Source organism: Phocoena phocoena, chromosome 4, assembly GCF_963924675.1.
Source record: "Phocoena phocoena chromosome 4, mPhoPho1.1, whole genome shotgun sequence".
Taxonomy (NCBI): domain Eukaryota; kingdom Metazoa; phylum Chordata; class Mammalia; order Artiodactyla; family Phocoenidae; genus Phocoena; species Phocoena phocoena.
In genome coordinates, this window is record NC_089222.1 from 64,766,272 (window position 1) to 64,785,398 (window position 19,127).

General features: G+C 47.6%; 1 protein-coding gene across 4 annotated transcripts in view; it reads right to left on the reverse strand.

Moving 5' to 3' along the window:
* The window catches only part of DGKG (diacylglycerol kinase gamma), a 165,435-nt gene that overhangs the window by 14,355 nt on the left and 131,953 nt on the right, over positions 1-19,127 (reverse strand). For all 4 annotated transcript variants that reach the window (XM_065876667.1, XM_065876666.1, XM_065876665.1 and 1 more), the window contains one exon: positions 18,707-18,884. In XM_065876667.1, the coding sequence (XP_065732739.1) occupies positions 18,707-18,884 (178 nt within the window). The remainder of the gene's footprint in view (positions 1-18,706; positions 18,885-19,127) is intronic.

Genomic DNA, 19,127 nt, shown 5'->3' on the forward strand with positions numbered 1-19,127 from the left:
TGGCAGAGACAGATGTCTTGTAAAATGTTGCTCTCTGTACCAGGCTTTGGTATCTGACAGTGCTGTGATAGTTCAGTGTTTTCCCTCCTTGAAACATTCCCTGGTAACAAAATGTTCTAAGAAGCAGGGGACTTAATAGATTCAAGTGTTTCAGCTTTTACAGTGTCTTGGTCTTTTAACAAATTTTCCTGTTGAATGGCTTTAACAGCGAAAAGTTGTTATCACTTCCCACACATTACCTTGCAGCTATTACTTCCCACACATTACCTTGCTTCCTGGCTCTAGAAGAGACATAATGCAGGCTGATCTCATCAGTATGGGGGGTGGGTAGGAGCAGGGGTTTACACAAATGTGGGACTTGGGAGATAAGTGCAGAAGTGCAAGGGGAGGGGCTATGATCTTCTATGTTTCACTATTCGGCCTTTGAATTTGTACTCTGAATCTTCCCCAGCGTGAAGAGGCTAGGATGACTCCTGTTTACTACCGAAGGAAGACTTGCTGGCTGTTCTGTTTCTCTACCATTGCCTAACTGATCTTTCAACTTCCTAAAATGCCTACCAGGAAGTTCTGCAGTAAAGAAATATATTCAACTTTGTTTCCCAAACTTATTGGACCATGAGACTCTTCTTTTGTGTGATACCTAGAAACAGTTTCATAGGTATCCCTGGTAGTTTTCTTTGGAACACATTTTGGGAAATTCTGGTATCACTCAATTCCCTGTACTTCCTCTAGCACACAGATCCTTATGCAGAAACTAAATCTGGAGTTAAAATGAAACAGAACAGAGCACAAGTTGATGTGCAGGCACACAGAACATTTAACGTTCAGAACTTAGAATCCAGGATCAGGACACCTGATATACCACGTGTCTGCTTTACCTTAGGTACCAATGACTCAGAGTGTGGTTTGGCAATTCATATCATCTCCATATTGTCTCTACATTCTTCAATTTGTTTGTGTTTAAGATGGAATGTCCATGTACCTTAGCAAAACAGGTACTCATTAATCCACTCAATCATTCAACAGTTACTGATGGCAACCAAGTGCCAGACAGTGTGTTAAGAAGTGGGAATGCAAAATGTTCAACTCTTGAAGGACTCTTGGCCAAGAGGGAGGAAAAGCGTTAGGTGTAGAAAATGTCAGTGAACTATAGGAACAAGGAGGCCTGAGTAACTGATTATGACTGGGCAAGGTATGGAAGGAAGTGTCACAGACATTTAAGGAAGGTCTTGAAGGATGAATGCCAAGGTAATTTGCTGGGTTAAGAAGGAGAAAGAGGAAGGACATTCCAGGGACAGGGATGATTGTGTGTAGGACTGGATAGTCACTGGATGCACACGGAAATTAATTTATCAATAAACTCACTTGGCAATGTCATTGGAAAATATAAAAAGTATCTCTCCCTAATGAGAATTACTATCTAGAGATTTTTTTTTTTTTATAGAACTATAAAAAGAGGGTCTCTGGGCTGGGCACCAACTTGTTGCAACCACAGAGCTAGGTCTTTCAGCACTGCTCCTGGCAACAAAGTCTTGTGCAGTGCTCTGTGTGTAGCAAACACTTCCTCCAAGAAAGAAAAAAGAGGAAGAACTGGAACATGGGAGCAGGAGAATGTGGAAGCAAAGGCAGGACAGCAAGGACAGCGATAGCAGTTCCAATCTGGTACACTTGATTCAGCCTCCAGTATGGGATTTTATAAATGCACATCTGCTCAGGTCACCTCCACAGCAAAAACCCTTCAGTGGCACCAACCACGACACCAGGCACTGGGAAGGGAAGATGAAATGTGCATGCTTTCATACCTATGATCAGAGTGTAAACTGGCAGAAAAGTTTTTAGAAGTTTGGTAATAAATGTCTAAAACTTTCACACTGTTGATTCATTTCTTTCTTGATACTGATCACAAGAAACCACTGAAAGAATCTAAGTTCATACAAATATGAATATTGTGGCGTCATTTATTGCAGTGAAACTTCCCCCTCCCCCATTTCTACCTATATGAGAATAAATTATATGGTATCGAACTATAGAATTTTACACTGCTATTAAAATGTTTACAGATTTCCAAAACGTTAAATATGTATATGTTATAACTTCAAGTGTGAAGGCAGGATATAAACTTACTTGCATAGCATGTTCTCAACTATATGAGAACATGCATGGAAGAAAAGAACAAATTCCCCTAAAATCTTAAGAGTTGTGAGTTCTGGGTAATTAGATTAAAAGTGATTATTATTTTCTACTTTATGTTTTTCTAAGTGTTTTGCATGTTCTATAAATGTATATCACCGTTATAATTTAAAAGTCATTTAAAAAACCTATCAACTGCTGTTCATACTTGGAAAGATGTAAGTTCCCTGGCTTGATGATGCCCAAGACCCACCCCCATCTGACAAGAGGCTGCCTCTGTACTGTTATTTCCTGACATCGTAGGGCTAAGTTCCTGCTCCACACATATACAACAACACTTAGCTCCCCAATAAACCCTACTGTTTCTCTCTTTTATGCCTCTACCCATGCCGTACCCCTGCTTGAAATGCTCTCTTCCACTTTTACTTGCTCATCAAAACCCAGCTCAAGCACTGTCAACTTCAAGAAGCCTCCCTGGACTTCCATGCCTGCAGTTTGATTTAGATACTCCTCCTCAAACTTTCCCAGGTAGACATATATGGTCAAAGAAAGAACAGGCTGGTTGATGTGTTGCTGTAGGCAAGAGATGGTTGCAGTAATTACTGTACCACAGGATCTAGGTTGAACAGGGAAGGAGTTGATGGACTAGGTGAAAAGGGAGAAGCCAAGTGAGAGACTTGATGAGTTCCAGGAGCAGGTGTTCTGAGACGGTAGGAGAAAGGTTTGGGAGGATGTGCTGTGAGTGGCGCTAGGATGACAAGTTCTACCTGTGGCCCAAGTGGTGGGCAGCTGAAGGAGAGGGTGGTGATAGGGATCGGAATCAAGGAGAAGTGCGGCTAGGTCAGCGGTTCCTCAACTTTGCTGCAGGTTAGAATTACCTGGGGCGGGGGGGTAAAAAAAAAAAAAAAACCCAGGTTGTCCCCATACCAGTTAAATCAGAATGTGTGGGCCTCCTACGGTATAGCACAGGGAACTGTATTCAATATCTTGTAATAACCTATAATGGAAAAGAACCTGAAAAAGAATATATATATGATGTATAACAGAATCAGTAAATCAACAACACTTCAATTAAAGAAAAAAGAATGCCTAGGCCTGGGAGCTAGGCATCGGTATTCGCCTAGCTGATTTCAAGATTCCCCAGGTGATTCCAAAATGCAGACAGTTTGGGAACCACTGGGCTAGGTTATTGGGTAGATCACCCCCATAGGCCAGTGGTTCTCAGAGTGTGGTATCAGCATCACCTGGAAACTTGTTAGAAACGGAAATCCTCAGGCCTCACCCAGATCAACTGAATCAGAAACACAGGGGGTTGGGCCTGGCCATCTGTGTTCTAACAAGCCCTCTGGAAGATTCTGAGGCACACTCAGAATCAAGTTGGAGAACTTGAGCCTTAGGCAATAAAACTGCCTAAAACATATGCAGGAGTTGGAGTGAAGAAGAATATAAACAAGTTACTTCCTGACTGCTTTGATCCAGAGCTTCTTCACTTGAAAAGGAGACGTTAGGAATAATAATACCGACCTCAAAGTGTGGTTATGAGATTAAATGGCAGAGGTGTATGTGAAAGTGTCTGGCACAGAGCAGGCTCCAAAAACATATTAGGTTTGCTTTCCTTTTCTGCCACATTCACCCTGGCAACTCCCAACAGTCTATCTGTCTGTCTACCTTCTTAGAGCTGTGTACAAGAGTCCAGCCCATGATATTCAGGTTAAAACATCTTTAACAATCTTCAGTGTTCCTCGTGGTTTCACACAAAGGCCGTAAATCCAGGTGAGCTTTAGATGAAGTGGGCATCCTGCCCCAGCTGTTTTTCTTCCTTTAAACTCTTCCCTGACTCTGTTCCTTTTCCCACTTCTTTGATCTCAGCCCCATTTTGCTTTTATTTCTTTAGACCTTCCCACAGTCTGGAGGAGGGGGTGGAGCTCAATGCCAATAGGTAAAGGCTGGCAGAGCGCTCCTATTTAAGGGGCACATCTTCCCTGTTTAAACCCTCTGGAAGCCCAAGGACAATATCTCAGTTCTTGGGGAGGCATCCAAGGTCATTCGCTATCTGGCCCTGTTCCCAGCACAGGTATCCCTCTGCCTGGAGAACTCCTGTTTACCCTCCCGGGACACTCCAGGCAGTGTGCTTTTTCCTTCTCCTCTGCTCAGTGGACCTCACCCAACGACAACTGTTTCTGGACGCATCACTCCCCCAACCCCACTGAGAGTTGAAGGCAGGGATGTGTTCTTGTTTTGTTTCTCTTTGAATCATTAGCAACTAGCCCAGCCCTTGGCATATAGAAGGCTCCCAATAAATGTTTGTTGAGTAAATTGAATAAGATACATGCTTTAGTGCCAAAGACCTTGACAGGTTTAGCCTGAAAGAGGAAAAATATAATGATTAATAATAATGATAACAACTTGCCTAGATTAAACTGGGTAACAGGTTTTCCATGAATTAACTCATGTAATCTGCATATAACAGATAATGATGACCCAGTCTGGTTTTCACCTCTCTTTTTAATGCATAATTTTTATGTTCATACTCATTTTGGCTGCTAGTTCACATTAATGAACATTCAGTCCTTTAAGATGTAAGGGATATGATGTGGGTGTCATGATTTGGGCTCCTCACTTGCGGTGCCCTGGAGAAGCGTGGGAGATCCTTAGCCTAGCTGCGTGCTTTGCTACCCTCAATCTCACTCCCACCCTGCTTCCCATTCTATCTGCGCTCCAGGGTTCAGGTATGAGGGCTGCAATGGGCTACCCCCGGAATCAAGCCACCCTCAGTGGAGGTGCTGAAACCCTGACTATGTGATGGCACCAGAAGGCTTCTGAGCCATCCCATCCCAGCAGTGAGGAAGGCCACCCCATACCCTAGAGCAGCTGTGTGACATAATAAACCCCGTGGGCTCTGCCTCTTTACCTGGGTTACAGCAGCACAGGTGGACTGAGGTGTTAGGTGTCTGTGCTTACTTTGGGCCAGAAGCCTATCAGTTCAGCAGGTAACACCAGTCAGCTAATGCTGCTCTGAAACTTTGACTGACTGGGGTATGTGTCTGATTAATTCGAAACGCAAAAATTTGTCACTACTTCATACGTGGCCTCGGACAGACAAATATGGCATCACAGGGATAAAGGAAAAAGCTCAGAAACTCTGCACAAGTTCTTGAGTTTGGGGCTAACAGCTCAATGGCTGTGTCCATACAGGGCAGGGCATTTGTTTTCTCTGAGTCTGTTAGTTCGCTAGGGCTGCCATAACAAATCCCACAGGCTGGGTGGCTTAACCAACACAAATCTATTCCTTCACAGTTCTGGAGGCTGGAAGGCCAAGGTCAAGGTACATCTTGCACCTTTCAGGGTTGGCTTCTTCTGAAGCCCTTCTCCTGGGTTTGCAGATGGCCACGCCTGGCTGCCCCTTCACACAGCCCTTCCTCTGTGCACGCGCACCTCCGGTGCCTCTCTCTGTGCCCAAATGTCCTCTTCCTGTAAGGACACCAATCAGATGGGAGTAGGGCCCACCCTAACTGCCTCATTTAAACTTAATCACCTCTTTACAGTCTGTCTCCAATTACAACCACATTCTGGGGTACTGGGGATGAGGGCTTCAAAATATGAACAAAATTCCCCCCCCTCCCCCACCAAACATCCCCGCCCATAAGAGGGACAATAAGAAAACCTACATCATGGGTTATTTTGAGGACAAAAGAAATAAAGAATGTGAAGGTGCTCAGTAAACAACAGTTAGGAACGTCCTTTATCACTGGGCTACTGAGAAGCTGGCATGCATGGGGAGGGGCTGTGGGACCTTCTTACTCGCCTCAGAAAGCAAGGATGCAACCCCGCTCTGCCCTGCTGTGGGCCAGGTTCGGCCCCCATGTTCTGGACGGGTGAGTGGTAGCTGGCAGACTCGGCCTGCCAAGCCAGTGGTAGGCGTCACCTTGGGCTACTCTCCTGCCTCCAGATTTCCATGGGGATGGGCCACGTGCCCTTGGCGGCTCAGGAACCCAGAGCCCAACAAAGCCGGGCGCTGATCAGCCCACCTAAGCTTCCCACTGGGTCTGGTCTGGGCAGATGAAAGGCTGCTCCCAGCTAGAGAGCTTCAAAGCCAGCTTAGAAGCATGGCGGCCTGAAAACAGGCTGGGGGGTGGGGAGATGGAGATGGAGGGGGCTTTGGGGCTTCCTTGGGCACAAAAAGGTGAGTAAGGAAGGAAGGCTGTAACTTACCTGCCATGTTCCCACCTGGCCTTTCAAAGCACCAGGCCCTCAGGTATCCCAATCATAGCTTATCGGAAGGGTAATTTATGACTAGTGCTTCCCCTAGACATCCTAACTCAGACACAGCATAAAGTCAGAGGGCTCCTTGCCGGTAAACGGAGCAGGCAGGGGGCTCACTTCCTGGCGTTCTGTAAACCCAGCGTAAAGAGCGTGCTACTGTGAGCCAAGCTGTGAAGCACAGAGCACGGGCTTTGGACAGACTTAGGTCGGAGTGCCTACTGTTTGGCGCTCACTACTTCTATTACTGTGGGAGAAGTCGCTTAGCCTCTCCGAGTCTTTTATCAGGAAAATGTAGGTCTAGTAACCTCACTGGCAGGGTTGCTGATGAGGTTTAGAAGTGATGCCATCCAGAGCCTGCACAGAGAGCACACAGAAGGCCCTCAAGAAACAGTGGCTGTCATCGTGATTTTATGTTTCTTTAGAAAGGGTGGTCCTCAGGAAATTGTCTTTGCTACATAGTAAGTGCGTGGCCTTCTGCAGATGGTAATCAGTGTAATCCAGAGAAGGTAGTCCAGGAGGAAGGAGAGGAGGGAGAGGAGAAGATGGGGGGGGGGAGGGTAGGAAAAGAAAGAGGAGAAGGACACTGAGGAAAAGAGGAGCAGAGATTCCACGACCTTGAGATTTTAGGGTGACTGTCCCTCCTGGCAAGAGAAGCATCCCTATTTCAATTTTTTTCCTTTAAAACAGGGAGAGCTTTTACTTGGAAATGAGTTCTTTAGTTCCTTTCCTTTCCCTGCCTTTGTGTTCCTGTGTGTGTGTGTGTGTGTGTGTGTGTGTGTGTGTGTGTGAGAGAGAGAGAGAGAGAGAGAGAGAGAGAGAGAGAGAGAGAGATACAATCCCACAATGGGCCTGGTGGCTTTCCCTTGTTCCTGGGCTGAGCAATGAGGATGCAGAGAAGGATCTGGAGACAGGCATGGCTTTGACATCCCTGGTCCGGCTGGGCACCCCTTCTGACAGGCATTTCCTTTGCGTCCTCGTCACACTGGTTTGCAGGTATCTTCCACTCCCAGGGGTCTGTAAAGCCCCATCAGGGCATAAAAGTGGCCAGAGGGTACTGAGTGGTCTTGGACTCTAGATGAGCCAGATGGAAACGGAAAGGAAAAGCAGCCCAGAGCCACTGCTTTCTGAGGAGGAGAGGGGCTGCAGGGTGGAAGGGAGAGGAAATGAAGAAAGAAGAAGAAAGAAGAAAGAAGAAGAAAGAAAAAAAGAAGAAACCCAGCGGGCAGGGGCCGGGGTTTCTGCCTCTGATCTAGCTGTCTAGTTGTATGACCTTGGGCCAGTCACTTTCCTCCGCTGGGCCTATTTTTCCTTGATTGGGGGTGAGGGCATTCTATCCTTGAGTTTGGTTTGAGCTCTTCCAACAAAGGTGGAGGCTGGGTTTCCTGGCCGGCTGGGTCAAGAGTAGGTTGGCAGCAGGCCTTGCCGCTTCTCACACTGTGCAGAATACAGAACGTTCTGTGAAGCCCTACACTGAGGCAAGAGGAAGGGTGAGTTTGTGCTCACAATGGCCATTGTGGCTGGTTCCTGAAAGCCTGCTTGTGCGGTGGGGCCTCTATTCTGTGTGGCTTTCTCTTCCCGGGTTTGGCAGGGCTCTGATGAAGGCTCGGTACATTGGGGGAGGGGGGCTCCTAATCCCCTCCATGCCTAAGGGCCAGGTGCTTCAGAAGGGGAGGGGCAGCGTGCTGGTGGAGTTGTGTGGTGGGGAATTTCCCCGGAAGAAATGGTCTCCTGAAATGGCTCTGAAGGGAGGGTCTGACATCATCATCATGCCTCTCAGAAAGATCAAGAGTGAGAATATCGCATAAGGCTTGGGAGGCAGCGGAGCTACAGGAATCCTGACCTGGTGGTCCCAATGAGGACATGAAGAGAATGACTATTACTGGACACAGACTCCAGGCCAGGCCTAGAGCCTTGTCAGCTTTATTGTTTTTAATCTTTGTGTCAACTCTGTTGGATAGACACTATTATCCCAACATAAAAAAAAAAAAATCTTGAGGCTCAGAGAGGTTGAGGAACTTGCCTAATGTCACAAAGCTGGCATATGGTAAAGCTGGAATTCAAACCAAGGCCGGTCTGACCCCCAAAATAAGCTCTGAATAAAGGACTCAAAGCAGAGACCAAACATCTTGGCATGGTGGGACCTCTCAGTGCAGGGAAGGGGGCGTGGAGTGGGGTGAGCCTATCCTCAGCTCCTCGCAGGGGAGACTTCTTGTTAAATGGAATGCTGACTCTCTTGGCCTGAAGGTGAAATACTAGTTGGTTTATTATCTGGCATTACTTTGCCCACTGAGCTCAAGAAGCTTCAATTCCACATACAGTGTATATAATAGAATCAATCAATTAGTGGTGAGATCTTCCAGTTCAACTCAAGCCTGAGTCTCAGGCATGACACACATAAGGTACATTACAGAGAGCTACACCCACCAAATGAATCACAGCTCAGAGGGACGCACATATCCAGAAAGGCAAAGCAAAAGGATAGTTGTGACTTTCTGGTTGTTGAGTCAAGATCAACCAGAAATGGGGAGGTGGGGGAGGGTATTGTGTGAATGGAAAGAATGCCAGGTTTGGTATACTTGGACTTGGCCCTAGTCCCAGATCCACCAATTAGTGTGGCCTTGGACAGGTCAATTAACCTCCCTGGGCTTCATTTTTCTAATTATAAAGTGTCTCTCAGGGGTGCTGTAGGGGACTGAAACGAGATGATGAATGCAAAATATTTCTAGCATATGGTGCTAAATTCAAGTAGGTGCTTAACAAGTGTTGGATGAATTGTCCGGAAAATGGGAAGAGATGGGTGCTGGCTGCAGGCTGGAGGTGGAAAAGACACAGGGCCCTGCTTAAGGCATCCGTTCTGCCAACAGCAGCCACTGGTAATGGGGAGGGCTTTGGGGTGGAGGTAGACAGGAGAGGGCTGAGCTTGTGGGCAGAAGAAGCGGGGACCCTGTTGGGTGGTTTGCGGGGAAGGAGGCATCATCCACACGGTAGTGTCCCCTTTGTCTGTCCACTTCCTGTTGGCTTTTGTCCATTTTTCCTCTTGTGCCACTGACTGCTATTCAAGGCCTCAGAGTTGTAAGCCTGTGTTCTGCACCAGCCTCCTAACTGGCCTCCTTGCTGCCAGTTCCTTTCCTTTTCCTTGAATCCAAACTGCATGCTGCTCTCTCATCCTATTGCTCTTGGCTTAAAACCCTTCATCTCTTCCCATTATTCAAAGGATCATATACAAACTCCATGGCACATTACTCAAGGGTCTCTACGTTTCCAGTCTTCCCCTTTGCTATTTCTGTGTGCTAATGCTCTAGTCCATGTGCCTCTTCTCTCATTCTGTCCTTTCCAATCCTTTCCGGCTTCAAGTACTGGCACACACACATTCTATCTCGTTCGTTCATTCATTCATTCATTCATTCAGTCATACATCAAATATTTATTGATCACCTCCTAGGTGCCTGGCACAGTGCTGGGCAGCAGGGGATTGAGTCCCTAAGGAAAGCCCCTCCTTTTCTTACTTCCTACACTCTAACCGTACTCTGTTTCTGCCACTCCGTGGTGCTTGCCTATCATGCCAGTGGTAACACGATCGTTCTACGTATATTTCTTACATTAGACTGAGATCTGCTGGAGGTTGGAACTATGTCACACTGGTGCTTGCACCCTCTATAGCACCTGGAGCACTCGGTACTTGAAGGCAGGTTTGAATCAGCTCTACTGGGTATCATCTGTATTCTTCGGCCAGTCACTTAACTCCATTAGCATCAGCCATAAAATAGATTAAATAATTAAATAGGCAACAGCTTGGCCCATAAATAAGTGCTCAGCAAACAACAGCCCAATACATATTTATTGATTAATTAAGAAGATGAAGCACTTCTTGCACGACTTAAAAACAGATCAAGAAGCACAGGCTGTGCAGAGCGTGTGGCCAGTATGGAGTTTTGCTGTGGGCTGGGTCTTAGGAGGTGCCAGATATTAAAGTTGCTACAGGGGAACAGGAGTTGGTGGTGGGTCAAGATGGGGCAAGCAGAAGAGGGAAAAATCTAAGATGTCTAGGCCTGCCAGACAGCCAGTCTAGAAGTTTCTTCTGCATGTGAAAAATGAAAGTCCTTGGTTCTTTGGTTCTATTTTGAGCAACAAACCTCCTAAGGCAGGAATTCAGTTGGAGTTTAACTCCAGCTTGAACCTGTATGAGCAAGTTTCCCTCTGCGGACGTGGAACAGCCTCCGGAGGCCCTATTCTGCCTCGCCCACCCCTCCCAATCTTGGCGGGGTGTGTGGGGGGGCACTCAGCTGGAGGCAGCGTCCTCCTGATTCACAAGTCAGCTGCGGAAGAATGAAGGATCACTTCGCTTGAACTTCTAGTAAATGAGGGTTGGGTCAGGGACAGGCAGAAATGGGGAGGCTGGGGTGGGTGGTCTGGTGTGTATAGAAAGAATTCCATGTGTGAAATACTAGGGCTCTAGTCCCAGGTCCTCCAGTCTGTGTGACCTTGGATGGGTCAATTAATCTCCCTAGGCCTCATTTTTCTAATCTATAAAGTATCTTCTTGGCATCCTCGGGGGAGCAGCCAGGCCCACCAGTGCAGTGCTTTTCAAACTTGAGTAAGCATTCATCACCAGGGGATTTTGCTGACAGGCAGATTGGGCTTCAGGAGGTTTGGCCTACATTCTGACAATCTCAGGTGATGCCCTTGCTGTGGCCGTGGACCACGTGCGGTTCTAGTGCAGGGATGGGCAAACCGCGGCTCGAGGGCCAAACCCAGCCTGCTGCTTGTTTGTGTAAATAAAGGGGGACTAGGACGCAGCCATGCCATTCGCTTGCGTGTGGTCTATGGCCGTTTTCACGCTGAGGGGTTGGAGGTAAGCAGTTGTAGCCGAGATTGCATAGCCCACAAAGCCTAACTATTTCAAGAGTTACTATGTGGTCCTTTACAGGAAAAGCTTGCCAACCTCTGCTCTAGTGGACAGAGGGCTGGCCTGTGTGAACTAAAAGACCTGCGTTTCAGTCGGGGTTTGGCCAAGGGCCAGCCACTTCACCTTGCTGGTTCCCCCTCTCCTTATCTAGAGGACAAAAGGATCTCTAAATTTCTAAGAGACCAGTGAGTCTGGGATTTCAATACTACATAGACCTGAGAATCAGGCTGTGTGGCCCTGATTTGGAAGCTGCAAAAACACACCTAGCCTAACCCGCAGAGCCCAGCAGGCAACCCTGACAGGTACGGAGAGACTGTGTGATGTAGAGGCAGCTGGGAACACATAGGGGCTTGGAGAAGGGACCAGTGAGGATGGAAGGCAGACCTCCTGGCCTCCTGTACAGGCTGATGCTGGCACAGCAGCTCTGGAACATTGCTCACGAGCATCACACACACAAATTTCATCCCATCAAACACGGTTCCCTATCTTACCGCTCCAGGTGCCCCTGACCCTGGGTGCTTTTGGTCAACCAATATTAATAAGCTCTTTCAAGGTCTCAGAGGCCGTGCCAGGCACAGGGATGTAGAAGGAACTATGATATCTGGAGCCGAGGAGCTCACATTGGGTGGGAGAGACACCATGTGAGCAAATAATTACAGGAGAGTTCCATGAGCCGCTGTGACGGGAAATGCATCACTCTGGGTCTCTAGCTTGGGCAACAGGTGATGCCATCAACAAGGCAGGGAACGTGGGGATGGGCAATGGGCTTTAGGAGAAGGGGGAGGGTGTGTAAAGAGGGAGAAGAGAATGCCTCATCTGGGTTTGGGGCATGTTGATTCCAACGTGGGTGCTTGAGGGACTGAGTGATAAAGCTGTGATTTCCTGTGAAAAGCAGAGCAGAGTCTCTCTGTAGGCCTGCCACTGATGCAGAGGAATGACTGGTGTGTTGCCATGGTTACTTCCCAGCGCTGAGGGGCGTCCCAGCGCACACCCCCCAAGTGCCCGCCAGGCTCTTTAGGGGTTGCTAGCCTTGCTCCATCTCAGCCCCTAGATGAGACCTTGGCCAGAGAGGCCTCTGTGAAATGCACACTTTTTAGGAACATTTCTATTTTTCAACCCGAATGAGCCGTAAGTGGCTGGCCATTGCTCACTACGACTGTCTTTCTGGTCAGATCTCCACCAAATGGGAAAATTGGGAACATACCACCCTGGACAGCTCCTGAACCCAACCGGCCACTTTCTGCTATGGTTTCCTACAAGTGAGGAGAGACGAGCCCTGAGAAGCAGTGAACTCATGCACTCATGATTATCCTATTGTCTCCTCTGAGCTCTGGCTCACCACCCGGGAGGGTGGAGCTCTGACAGCCGGATGGCGTCCCTTTATCTGGCTTTGGGATTCAGGGTAAGACCCATGCAATTAGTGAAGATCCACATGGGCACAGTGCACAGGCAGGCTGAACCACCTGTGCCCACAAAGTAGTGGTGTCAACTGACTTTGAAGTGGGAGGGTTTTCCTCTTCCCAGGTAAGACCCTGGCATCTGGGTGGCAGATTTGATGACTGTATGCTTTTGCCAGGAGGGTGCCTGTGTGAGTGCCTGCTAGGTGGTTTGAGTTCCAGGCTAGCGAGCCTATCTGTGAGCCACGCAGTGGCTGGCTGGCCTTGCTGGGGTGCTGAGTAGCCATGCGACTCTCCCTCTTAGCACTTATCACAGATCCGAACTACATGCCTATCTGTGGGATTGTTTTACTGAGGCCTGGTTCCCGCACTCCCTAATGGCTGCAGGCACTCGATCTGGTTTTGCTCATCAATGTGCCCTGGTGCCTGGCATTTGGTCTGTGTTTCGAAGGTGTGTGTTGAATAAATGACAGAAAGCCTGTCACTGCTGCTGGGAAACTGACTCAAAATGTATATCCTACCAAAGGTCTCCCTGTTTTTGTTTACCAGGAATTGCAAAAATTATTACCTAGTGAAAGTCTGGGGAGATTTTGCCCTCTCTGTTTAGAATCTTGTCTAGGACACCCTGGATGCAGTTCACGTGGGGTTGACTAAGAAACCTCACTGAGGGTAAGGGAGCCAGCTCTGGGTGACACAGCCTCAAGGCTGCTGCTGGCTCAAGGCTGAAGGCTGGATGGGGGCATACACGGGCCTCAGAGAAGAGTCTGAGACCATGTGTAGGAAGTCTCCACATTCACATCCAGGGTGGGGCCGGAGAGAAACAATGGCAGAGCTTCCAGGGCTTCGCTCCCTAGCCTCAGGGGGGACTGATCTAGCTTGTGCCATGCATGCCCTTGGTGCTTCAAGGCTTGGCACCCTTACCCTCACCTGGCTTCGCTGGATAGCCGCTCAGGTGGAACCTCCACATTGGCATCAACAGCCAAACACACTTCAGCACAGTGCCAACAAGTAACCCTAGGGTTGTGGGCTGTTAGAACCATAGGTAATTTAAAGACAATCCAGACCAAATTACTGAAGCAGAAGTAAAGAGAGTGAAATTCTCAATTTGGCCCTTTTCTCACGTACTAAATACTCATCACCTTCCACTGATCACTTAACAATTTTTCTGATTACTATTGATCAAGCGCTCACCACGTCCCAGGCATTTGCTAAGTGTTCTACATGGATGATCTCATTTAACTCTCAAAACAAGGTGACTATGCTGATGGAGAGAGATTATAATTGTTTCCATTTTGCAAGGGTTGAAATGGAGGCTTGGAAAAATTCAATGATTCAACTAACATCACATGGCTGGTGGTGGGGAGGTCTGGGTCTTCTAGCTTCTAGTTCAATGGTCAGTCCCTTACTCTACAGCGACTCTCAGCTGTAAGTCCTCCAGGCTATATTTGAATTACTTATTTGAAGACAGCCAGCACATCTTACTTATCAAATGAGTTTCTAATGGTTCCATGAAACTAAATTCTCAGTCTCACAAATATTTGCATCGAACTCTTTGTAAGACTATTTTTTTTTTTAAGATTTTTCCCTGAGGGTCTGCTCCTGTCCAGCTCCAGAATCTACTGCCCACTGTGCTCACAGGCCAAAGGCAAGATTCCTTCCCCCCCCACCCCCCGCCCTCCGACAAACATTTCTGTAGAACAACCTGAGCCAGGTAGGATGTTAGGCTTTGAAGGGGACACAGAGATGAAGAACACATGCTCCCCATTTTCCAGGTACTGGCAGGAGAAAAATATGATGAGGATACACGTGCCTACGAGACAAGGCAACCCATAATCAGTGTACTGTCAAGACAGAAGCCCAAATTAAATGCTCTAGGAATTCGGAGGCCAGACTCACTCCCAGAGGTGCCACCATAGGCTCTAGGAAGGAGATGGCCCTTGAGGTAGGTCTTGTAGGAGGAGCAGAATTTCAACCAAGTGTGTATGGAGCCTTTCCTTGGACTGGAACATAAATGCTTCCTGTTTTCTGAGTGTCTGGCTTGTGCAGAACACATAGTAGGACCTCAAATAAATTTTCTAGTTGGACACTAGCCACTTGGGGCTAGGCTAGGAATCAGGGACTTGGTTCTGATGCGACCACTGGACCTAAATTGTATAAGTCCTATTGCTTCTCTGGGCCTCTGTTTTTCCCAACTATGAAATAGGGACATGGAGGGGAATGGGTATAACCTTGCTCATAGGTTTCTGGTTAGGGTTAGGTTAAGTTAATATATGTAAAACTATCTGCAAGCCAAAATGAAATATAAATACCTGTCACTATTCTTACTGGTATTATAAAAACTAAAAAGAACCATTGCCCAGGTACCTCTCATTTACCCAATAACCTTTTTTGGACTAACTACACAGGGTCAGGCACTGGGGAAAAGATGAGTAATATCCAGCCTCCATCCTTGGAATTTGAAAGGTCTAGGAAAGGAGGCAGTAGGTACAATTGATGGTATAGGTTTAATGTGCTAGGGCAAAGGCTGGGCTGGAGTTTGGCAGGATCTCTGCTCTTTCTCAGTGATAGTACAGATAGGTGGCAATGCTAACCCTGAGAACCTCAAAATCAGTAATTCAGCTGGTATGCCCCAACATAACATAGCGTTAAAGGTGAGGAGAAAATTTAAAGTTTGAGCTTATACTATGTTCCAGGCACTCTGACATCCATCATCATGACAAGCTAGGTATTATTACGCCACTTTTACAGGTGAGGAAGCTGAGACTCAGAGAGGTTGGGTAACTTTCCAAGGTTTATAAGACTAGAAAGTGTAAAGCCTAAATTTAAACCCAGGTCATTCAACTGCAAGCTTGGTGCTTTTCCCAGGACCACTTCTTGCTTTCTAATCGGCCAATGGTTTTATAGAACTCATTCCACGCTAATCTTGATTGACCTTCTTTCTTGGCTTGCTTTTCCAAGGAGAAAGACTGACCTGTGATGAGATTTGACAGTAACATTTTCTGTTGTCATCTCCTTTAACACTTCCTATGATAAACCGCCTCCCTCCCACTGTTCTCTTCTGACCTCTCCCTCCCCTCCAGCCCTAGTGAAACTGCCAAGGAATAACAAATCCCAACAAATAAAGAGCCTGCAGAGGAAGATCCCTACCTTCTCAGCCACTGGCCTGTAACTGAGACAAAACACACCGAAAGAAGGAAGAAACCTGCCATATAATTCTGTTCAAGGAGTCCACTAGACCAAAACCTGGCCGTGCCTTAATTCTGTGGAGCTGTAAGCAACCTATGCTCTACAGGAACCTGTATGACTGTCAGATTTGCCTATTTTACAGATAATGAAAACTGAAACCCAAGGAGTTGAAAGGACTTGCCCAACATCATACACTAGTGAGAGGCAAAGTCTGGACTGGAACCCAGGACTCTTGACCCCCAGGCCAATGCTTTTCCACTTTTTAAAATGGGTTGCCTCTTTAGCGTTTCCTCATTAACATCTCATCTTAAAGGAGATCATGGCCCTTTAAGAAAAAGCTTTCACTGTAGGTTCGTTCTCTGCAAAGCCCAGAAGCCAAGACTCCCTCCTCAGCCTCTGCTCTGATCAGCTCCTGTCCTCATCTAAAGAACAGGAAGTAGCTGCATTTTTAGCTCTGAAAGCATATTCTTGGGGTGGGAAAGGGGGATTTGGGGAAGAGAGTTCCTGTACATGAAGGTCATGAGCGATCAGCAGACACATTACTCTTGCTTGAAGAAGGGGAAGATATACGGTAAGACATACAAGGGAAGATGACGATTGTCCTTGAGCCCCAACCAGAAAACATCCTCAGCAAGAGCGGCCCCCAGCCCCTGCCTGAGGGGAGGGGGATTCTGCCCTGATTCTGCTCTGCCTGGATGCCAGAGTGGCGGCTGGGGTGGGAACACTGGGGTGGGAAAGTTTGCAGAAACTTTCTACAACTTCCAATGCTTCCCCCACTCTCTGCTAGCACCCACAACTTCCCCTGCCAAGGGAGGAAGGAGGAACACATTATTCAGTTTAATAATTTATACAAATTGAAAAGTTTACTCTGAAATAAAGGGGACTTAAGAGGGAAGCAGAGAAAAAAAAAATTCCCAAGTCTTCTCTTAAAGGACACAGGTGTGCAGATGACCCCTCTTGATGACCTTGCTTCAGAATACGACAATCTGATTAATAGGTAGGTCTGAAATAAGGCAGTAACCATTCCCTCAATGGTTGGCCAAGTTTTGTTTCCTTCTACTGGTGGGATCACATCCAGCCTTAGGACTAACCACCTGGGACATCAAAGAACCCAGACCCAGATTCCTGGACACTTGTCTATGTCGGTGGTTCTCAAACCTGGCAGCCCACCAGATCGTCTGGGGAGTTCATTACAAATTTAGGTTCCCAGGAACCAACCCAGAGATTGATTATGGAGATCTGGGCTGGGGCCCAGGACTTCATTTTCGATAGGCAGGTCTGGTTTAAAAATCAGTGGTCTGGTCAATCCCATCCATTCAGTCATCAAAACTTTTATACCAGATGCTGGTTTTATGGCAAAGAAGACCAACGTCCCAAAAAGTAGGTTAGTGCCAGCACTTGGATTTGAATCCATTCTCTTGCCTCCTCAGGTGGGGTCTTTGCCAAAGCCCTCACATACGGCTTCTCCCCACACCCCTACTCTGGCTCACCAGGCCACTGAGAATCCCTGCGGATCAGCGGGGCCTGCTCATCTGATCCACAGAAGAGGCAGACCTGCCAGGAACTTTGATTGAGGCCTGTCTGGTTTGCTGGTGGCAGTGGCTGGTGAGGGGTAGGGCTGAAGGTAGTTTTAAGGGCACTCTCAGAAAGCTGTGTCCTGTATCCTGGTGGGTAGTTGATGGCCTCTAAGGCACACTACCCAGTTGTTCCAGGCAGGAAGAAGAGTCAGCTCATGGCAGGGTGGCAGAGGCAGAGGGAGTGAGGGGGCAGTAAAAGAAGATGCAGTCCGGAGGTGACGAGAGGCCAAACCATCTAGGACCCTCTAGGCCCCATGAAGAGCTTTAGCTTTCAATCTGAGCCACTGCAGGATTCTGAGCGGGAGAGTGGCATGGACAGACATATTTTCCCAGGGGCATTCTGATGCAGTGGTGAGAAGTGACTGTAGAGGGTGGGGGAAGAAGCAGGGAATCCAGTTGGGAGGGTCTGCAGTAATCCAGGGGATAAGGGATGGTGGCTCAGACCAAGGTGGTAGGAATCTTAGATGTTTTTAAAGAGTAGAGCTAACAGATTTTTGGATGGGTTGGGTATGAGATATGAGATAAAAGGGAATCGAGGATGGTGCCAAGTGTTTTGGCTTAAGCAGCGGGCAGGTTTGAGTTATCGTCAACTGAGATGGAGAAGGCTGTGGGTGGAGAAGGTTTGGGGGAGGGACGTCAGAGATCAGTTTTGGACTTGCTGAGTCACTGGCACTCACGTGGTATTTAAATAAAGTCTCACTACTCGATGAGATCATCAAAGAAGTGAGTACAGACAGAAAAGAGAAGAGGGCTGGGGACCCTCCCGTATAAAGAGGTTAGAGAGAAGATGAGGACTCAGCAAAAGAGACTAAGAAGGAGTGACCAGTGGGAAACCAGGAAGGTGTGGAGTCCTGGAAGCTGAGTGGACAGTGTTTCCAGGAAGAAGGAGTGATCGGTTGGGTCAGGTGCTGCTGACAGATGAAGCAAGATCAAGATTGAGAACTGGCTATTGGATTTAAGTTACTGAAGGACACTGGTAACCTTGACACAAACAGCCTTTGACCCTAACCTCATGGAGCCCCACAGTTTGACTACTGACTGTCATTTAGGGCTCCCTTATTGTAACTTTTCTCAATTAGGTTATTAAACATTGCAGCATCAGGGATGATGGGTCAGTGTATCTCCGAGTCCCTGTAAAGCTGTAGAAGCTTCTAGAGCCTGCTGAGTACCCTAATACAGTTTGCTGCCAGACCCGCCTGAACATCCCTCCCACTGACCTAGAGCAATTTTCCTCATGCTTGGCTTACCTTGAATGCAGAATTTCAGTTCCTTGGGGTCAGTGACGACCTTCCTGCTTTCCCGGATCACAGCCCGGTTCTTCTTGGTTTCTCCCCAGAGGTTGGTGCCACCGTACATGCTGGGAATGTTGAGAATAGCAATGCCTTCAAGGAAGATGCCGCTCAGGTCCACGCCAACTCCGTCACACTGAGGGGCAGAGAGAGAATTTCATCCGTTAGTGTCCTCAGTATATCCCAACCCACGGTGGCATGTATGTATGTATGTATGTATGTGTGTGTGTGTGTGTGTGTGCGCACATGTGGTGTGGGCTCTCAAGGAGAATGTGAAAGGCCGTCAGCCACCAGCCAGCCTCTGTCAGAAGCTGAATCTTGGGTAACGTTGCTCAGGCCTAATGCTTTGGCCACTGCAGTGGGGTGAGGGAGGTCCAGT